The 7,711-nt window shown below is 36.0% G+C and overlaps 1 protein-coding gene across 2 annotated transcripts; it reads right to left on the bottom strand.

Annotated features, from left to right (window-relative positions):
• Nucleotides 1–478: 478 nt before the first annotated feature.
• LOC122395390 (peptide transporter family 1) lies at nt 479–7,500 on the bottom strand. Of its 2 annotated transcripts, XM_043392911.1 has the most exons (10): nt 7,285–7,500; nt 6,561–6,601; nt 3,672–3,750; nt 3,060–3,288; nt 2,551–2,825; nt 2,401–2,483; nt 1,908–2,321; nt 1,634–1,847; nt 948–1,531; nt 479–842 (listed from the first exon to the last, which is right to left on the bottom strand). In XM_043392911.1, the coding sequence occupies exons 1-10, from the start codon at nt 7,319–7,321 to the stop codon at nt 675–677; spliced, it is 2,124 nt and encodes a 707-aa protein (XP_043248846.1). In that variant the 5' UTR covers nt 7,322–7,500; the 3' UTR covers nt 479–674. The 2 variants fall into 2 exon arrangements, with proteins under 2 accessions (XP_043248846.1, XP_043248847.1); XM_043392912.1 differs by lacking the exons at nt 6,561–6,601; nt 7,285–7,500 and adding an exon at nt 4,820–6,156 and having other exon boundaries at nt 489–842; nt 3,060–3,248.
• Between the last annotated feature and the right edge of the window lie 211 nt (nt 7,501–7,711).

Here is a 7,711-nt window from a genome sequence, read left to right as displayed (position 1 = left end):
GGCAACTATAACCCCCACAGATATTCCTCTTTCATAATGATATTCAAAACACCCAGATTCCTCATTCCACATCCTCCAAACCAATAACTTTTTTTAGTTCTAATAATTAACCCAATAAATAATATTGATCTTCTAAGTGCAGGTTGTAGGAAGTAACCTATACAAGCATAGCCACTCAAGGACAAGTAACATAAAAAAGACGATCCATGTCCCAAATTGGAGACTCCCGGCATCCAAGGGTACAATAATAGTGGAGTAGCAGGGAACGAGGATAGGGGTGAGGTGAGCAATGCGACAAAACTATAGAATAAAATTCATATAATAAAGAACTAAAATTTGAATTATTATTTAATCTTGCATAGGACAAAATTCTACAGTTTCTATTTTAAATTAAAAAATTAATGAGTCGATTTTTTCTACTTTTATCTTACTTTTCTATTAAAAACATTTGCCACCCTTGAAACAGGGTAAAATCAATACTGAAAATATAAATTATTCATAATAAGTATAAATAGACGTTATCTTGATTGGACTTTAATCAACGATCGTTTAAAGGCTTAAAAGTGTTCAGAGCACATAATATTCTTGAGGTTCCAGGTGCTTCGAAACACTGTGGTCATATGGAACAAGTGCAAAACTTTTTGAGTAGTCTTAGATTAGCATTAATTAATAGTTCACTTCTCATTGTCACTGTAAGATTTATTGACCTCTCCATTCTGAATTTCTTCTGTCATACTTTGATCTTCCTCCGGTCTCTCCACATATTTATAGAAACTTGCCATTATGGCAAGTATTATGATATCGATGAACATCAGCCCAGCAAATAGGAAGAACTCATAAACCTAAATATCAGAAATAGAAAGTACAGTTGTACATATAATAGTTGACTGAAATTGTCTAAACAGTCACTATTACTTGAAAAAACATCTTTAATTATATATACTTGCCTGTCTGCTAAACCATGATGCTTCCGCGATTATGACCACTATGAGATTACCAAAGGCCACTGTTAATAGCCAGCTAGCTTGCAACAAAGACTTCATACTGGTGGGCGCTTGCGTGAATGCAAATTCTAAACCGGTCACAGAAAACATGATTTCACCCATTGTAATCAGAATGTATTGTGGTACCAACCATAACATGTGCATTGAATTTGGCTCTGTCACGGTAACAACATCTAAAATCATCTGCTTCGAAAAGTCAGAGCCAATCACCGTATAAACTCCACCCAATTTAAAGCGTACGTCGCTTTTCTCTTTTTTATTGTTGATATAAATGTCATAATTGTCAGGTTTAATTTCCTGCAATGTTGTTTCGGTTGTGCCAGGCATTATAGTTAAATCGAGAATACTTTTGTCCTCTTTATGGAACGACAATGTGAGATTTTCTCTTGAATTTTCTATAGAAAAGAGACCACGTACTAAGGGATTACCCGTTTTCGATTTCTCTACCGAGTCAATGTACGTGCGAGAGATATTATTGGGTGTGAGAACCCAAGAAGATGCTTTGGCTTCAGGCACATTGATCTTTCCTAGAAAGGAAATGCGATCGGTTATACTTTTAGCTGTGAAAACTGATATTTTGTGAAAAAGAAATGATAGAGAACCATCAAAGATATAACAAATAAACATACCTGTATAAGATGGTATAGAGTTAGGGCACTTTGGAAATTCTACCATGTACTCTAAGTCTTTCGTGCCCTTTACTTTAATATATTTGTTTGACCACATGCCCATGCCATTAAGATCAAAGTTTTCATTTTCTATAGTCATGTCCACAGTACAATTTAAAGTATTGAACACTCGTATCTGAGCAAAACCTTCCGAGGGCAAAACCGGATTCGTTGTCTGGAAATAAAGGAGTCCTTTATAACGTGCATCGCAAGAAAAAATAATTTAAATACGTACCTCGAGTTTAAGTTCAACGAGCGCTGAAACAACAAAGGATAAGGCGGCTAGAAAGCCACCTATAGTCAACTTTTTCAGCGGAGTCCGAATACCGATCTTCGCCAGAAGTGGATAAATACAGGTCTCGAACAGCGGGATAAAGGCGAGTACCAGAAATGGATTAACCACCTGCATTTGATCCGGCTGTAATATGAAATTACCGATCTCGCCGTTCATTTTGTTCGCCTGGATCGTCCACCGGGAGCCCTGCTGATCGAACAACGCCCAGAAGATCGGTATCGGTACGAACAACTTCATGACCTGCAGGGCGGCTTTGATGTCGTTTATCAGTGGTTTATCATACTCATCGTCCGCATGATCAAGCCAGTGTTCCCTTTTCTCTTGTTTCGATGTCGCTTTCTTGTAAATGGCATGCTGAAATTAGGTAAATTTGTTTTCTTTTTTTCTCTGTCGTGTCGTGAAAACTTTTGCTATTTCACAAAATGATACTCACGGAAATGCACTTGGAGACGACCAACACGACGTTGCCTGTAGGTTTCACTATTTTGTACAAAGGTTTTCCAAGCACGAATATCACTAGAGGAAAGAAAAGAATAATGGAATTAATATTTGAGATTTAAAGGTGTGCTCGTTCGAAACTTACCGATGGACAAAGTCATGAGAACGGTCGGCACGAAAAATGCTAGGGAATAGCAGGAATTTTGGCCGAAACACGTGACGCTACTGCGAAGCATCGGCGTTAAGAAGCTCGAGATCAGGGAGCCGGAGTTAATGGAAAAGTAAAACAGCGAGAAGAACGTGGATAAGTATCGTTCTTGTTGAGGCAAGATGAATTGGTCACCGCCGAACGCTGCCACGCAAGGCTTTATACCGCCTGTACCGAGGGTTATAAGGAGTAGACCAACCATCGAAAATTCCCTGCAAAGTTAGGACATTTAACAAATACGATCAAACATTAGTCGACGGACAGTTGATGTTTTGACAAGTTCAAGAGCATCGAGGGACATCAATTTTTCCATAACTACACTTTACATATACATATCATTTATAAACAGAGTTTCAAAATAAGTAGAACAACCATACAAATGTTGATACGTTTAGAATTGAACTGAAAAGTGGTAGAGATTGGGAATAAGTAACGTTTTAACTTACCTTGCCGGTAGCCCTATAGTTGGAACAGCAGTTACGGATAAGAGAATTTGTCCGATGGCGTAAATGATACTTAAGTAGAAGATGGTGCTAAATTTTCCAAGCACCGTGTCAGCCAATATCGCCCCGAAGATGGGGAAAAAGTAGGCGAACATAATGAAGACATGATAGATCGCGGTGGATGTGTTATTGCTATAATTTAATTGATTCCGTAGATAGAGCGTCAGCACGGCTAAATAAATAAATTGTTTTCTTAAATATATTCTGAATATACATGTTATAAAGATAACGCTCTGCCTGTTTAGCATTAACCAGAGTTAGGCAGATTTTATTTATTCGAGTGTAAAATTTGACCAACTCTGGCCAAGACCGTGACCATTGAATAAAGCTCGATCAACACGTGAATTATTGTTCTATTTTTATCGTTACCACGAACTTTCATGAGAGGCAATAGAAGTCAATCATTTCAGTCAGTTTTAATAACGCCAAACCGAACAGTTTTGTTTTCCAATATGCGCGCTTATTATTGCGCGGAAAAGAGTTTTGCGTATAAGATAATGTATGCAAATACTAAAAGACAAACGTTTTGTAGATAAATATTTAGTTTTTACGTACTTCGCATTCCATAGAAGGTGAATCTCTCGCAGAATTCATTGCTGATGATGAAGAATATCGACTTGGGGTATTTGAGTTTCTGCAAAGTTAAAATAGAAAAGAATAGTGACAATGTTAGGTCGCGTTACGTGATACGGAAATAACGAAGTCGCCGTCAAAAGCGTGCGATATGTCAATAGCATTTTCGCGACGACCTTATTAACTTCGTTGCCGTTACAGACAATTAAGAAAACACGATTTTTCCATTGTTAGAACGCCATTCGAGTGGAAAGTTAGCGTTAGATACCACGATTCGAATTTCCCAGTTTTTTATTTCGAGAATATCAGACGAGTTTATTCTTTGAATGAATTGGAAAGTATTAAAGTAAATATTTTGTCATACCAAACACTGATTTACTTTTTTTTTATCTGGTATATTTTTAACGAACTGCGACATTAAACTAGTCGTAGAAAATGAGGTAACTATTTTAGTTTTTAACTTCATATCTTTATTACGTCTTCCATTCTTGGAACATTTTTTATTGCATATTAAAATGACTACGCAAAATAAGAAAAGAAATTGTTCGTTGATCACAGAATTTTCGAATTTAAAGTTTGTTTTTTTATTCGTTATCTGTCGATAGCGAACGAACATATGTTTGTACACGTTGAATTTCACTTTTATTTGAAGCAGCATTTACAAAAATGGATAATGTACACACTTAATTGTATTGACAAATCGATGGATTAGTTTTTTATCCACAAAGCGATGAAAACGCCAATTTATTTCTATTCTGACGTTTATGTACCGCATTGCCATACCTTTCCAAGAATAATTTATGAAACTTATTCGAAGGTTGACAATCGTCTACGATCGTGCGAGTATAATTTGTCAAAACATGTTAGGCGCACGTGACAACTCGATTACACGAGTTCGTAAATGTTATATGCAAATGATGGAAAAGTCGGTTTCAGTTGTCAGGTAAAAAAATTCCTTTCACGTTACGCGAGCGAAGCGCGATTTGAACAAGGTGTACAAAACGTTGAAAAAGAACGACTTTCTAATTCAACCTACAATCGAATCCATTGTAAATTAACGTGTCCCTCGAAGATACCACAAATCGCTAGTATTTTATCAAAATAACGTAAGGAAAATTCGAACTTCCTACCTCTGTCGTGTCTTCATCTTTCGTTGCCATTGTGCTTGTTTTTTGCCTGGCACGGATCCGATGAAATTCAAATCAGACACTGACAGTAGTTTCGTGCATGAGAAGCATGCTGTTGAAACTCTTCGCGTATTGCTAGAGTATCCTTGAACGATGCATTATTATCAGCAAAACTTCTTTTTTTTTCTTTTTTTTTGGTTTAGGAAATGCGTAGTAATAACGAGAGAGTGGATCGCGTGGCGCGTAAGTTTACTTGAAATCGAAATATCGCGATCGAGATTTCCGAGCGGGACCGACGATGTTCGCCTCGATCGGTAGTCGAAATCGCACTGTTAACTTTATCGTTCTCTACCTATGGATATGTAAGCACTGCGATTAAGACCGCGACGGGAGTACTGACAAAGATTGACTATATATACTGTACGTCGTACGTTAGTACAGTGTCACGCAAAAGTATTCCAATGTTGATAAACATTGAAAATGTATTAGGATTTCCAAGCTGTTTGGTATGGTATAAATTTGCCATAATTCGGTAACGGAACATTGTACGTTAACTTTTAAGGGGTCGTTACAACGAGAAGGATTCTCCCTTTGTACTTGTCGCAAAAAGAAATCCGAAAAAATATTCGAAGATTGAAAAAGTAGGAGCCTTGAAGGTACATGTTAATATTGTTAGGTAGTTTAACATTAAATACGATGGATCGTATGCCAGTTTTTTGTAAATTGTTAAAACGTGAAGTTATGCTGACGAGCATCATTGAAATGTTCTATATCTATAGATCGTGTACGTTTCCTTGTAACCTTGTCCATTTCCTGTAGCAAAATGATTAATCTGATCGAACTGCTGTGTTGCGAGACAATTATAAAATACAATTTACTGATAAATTGTACAGTTTTTTTTAAATCTTGTAACCAGAAATATATAAGTACTTATGGGTATTAAGTATTATCGTATAAGAATAATATTGTGAAAGCAGATTAAGATAGTTACAAAGTAAAAATCTAGCGTTTTCATTTGCAACAAAATGTATTACTTTAATCGCAAAAAAGAAAATTATAAAATTAATCCGCGGTAATAAATAATTGTTTAATTCTAGAGATTATTACGCGACGATAACTGGATATATAGAATTACGAACTGTTTTCTTTTTTTCCATAGAATATTTAAATAATAAAAGTCAAAGTCGACCTAGTTACACCAGCGAATGTTGCAATATAGAAAAGAAAAGTGAAATCTGATCTTGATTTCTGGTCAAGGAGCAACGACATTATTCCGCAAAACTTTATTGCAGGGACGTGAGTCATGATCTGCCAATATCTTTAAACCCACCATTATTATAGTCGACCAACATTGCAACTACATTGCGTTACACATTTTATTTACAATATTTTCAATTTCGACGTATTACCTCGCGAATAGTGTTCGACGGAAATAAGAACTTTGTTGAAATATTTTAGGATATTCTGTACAGCTGTATAGTTATTATTGGGTACTAAAATAAACAAAAGTATAAAAAAACAAAAAATGCATCACAGTTATTGGATATGTTATATCATACAACGTATACTAAATTCGGGAAATTAACAGTAACGGGCTCTATACGATCATAATCTACTCACAATCGTGCATCGTGCCATTCATACGGTTTGTGTCAAGAAAGTTTTACGATTATATTAGGAACGTAAATAATAATTTTATCGTTAATAAATCGTTTTTCGCTATAGATAAGCGGTTAGTACTTACCTTATGATCCGCCTCCGCTTCACTTTCATTGTCCGGGTGATCTGAAAACACACACGTGTTAAAGATAGGAAAAAGGTCCGATAACATTCGTGAACATGATTGCAATTCTTATACCATCATCTTAATTCCTTATCTTGGACTGTACAACGATCAACGTCTTACTAATATTGTAATTACCCATCTAACTCGTAATATTTCTATCTGCATTTCATTTTCAACATTTTTTTTAACATTCGTGTTCTTCGAGACAGCGATGATACCGCGCGAATGTTGTTTATTTGTCGTCGCGTGCAGTAAAAGGAAAGGAAAAATCTTTCTAATCAACGAGAATCAGTTTTATGTTAATTTGTTGCTTTCAAATTGGGTCACGGTCCAATCAGACATTGAGACGAGTGGAGAGGCGGACGATTTGACTTCTGTCATCCTATCGAATATCTCGTTAAGTCTCTCGATCAACGCTGCTTAACAACTTCGACCAAAACATAGCAAGCAACGTTAAGAGAGGGACAGATTCCCAATTATTTTTTTCTAACAAGTGTTCTTCGAAAGTTACAGTTGCTTATGATCCTTATCTCATAAACTTACCGCATCCGTACCCCATGAACTTTGCATCATCCTAATCGCTATTCCCTACTTTTCAAAAAACCTACTTTATATAAAGCGAACGTTGCTTGTTTGTTTTACCATTTCAGTAACACAGGTTTGTATTAGGATAATCGGTTACCTTGTATCTCGTAGTCAGAAGCTTTTTGTTTGTCCATGATCTAGAAATGATTAAACTAAACCTGTCACTGTAACGTTCAAATGAATACTGATCCCCTTTTCCAATTCTGTTATTATCTTTTGATTATCGCACCTTATCGATCGAAACTTCCAAGCTAACAGTCAATTCTGAGAAGATTGATCTCGTTTTGATAGAGTGAAATTTGTTTCAAATGCGCTATTTACAATTTTCAAATAATCATCGTATATCTCTTGAGGCAGTCTCTCACGTACAGCTTAGGCTTTTTCTCGCATATTTCTTCGTTTACGATCGAGGCATATTGCGCAATGTTTATGTATAATCATGGTGACTAACTGTATAATATAAACACGAATTGACCTAATCTTGTTTCACCTATATTATAATACAAATAATTATGGAATGTTTG

Source organism: Colletes gigas, unplaced genomic scaffold (assembly GCF_013123115.1).
Source record: "Colletes gigas isolate AHSC1104 unplaced genomic scaffold, ASM1312311v1 Colletes_gigas_Sc00005, whole genome shotgun sequence".
Lineage (NCBI taxonomy): Eukaryota > Metazoa > Arthropoda > Insecta > Hymenoptera > Colletidae > Colletes > Colletes gigas.
The sequence above is the reverse complement of the archived record's forward strand: the minus strand, read 5'-3'. Positions and strand labels throughout refer to the sequence as shown.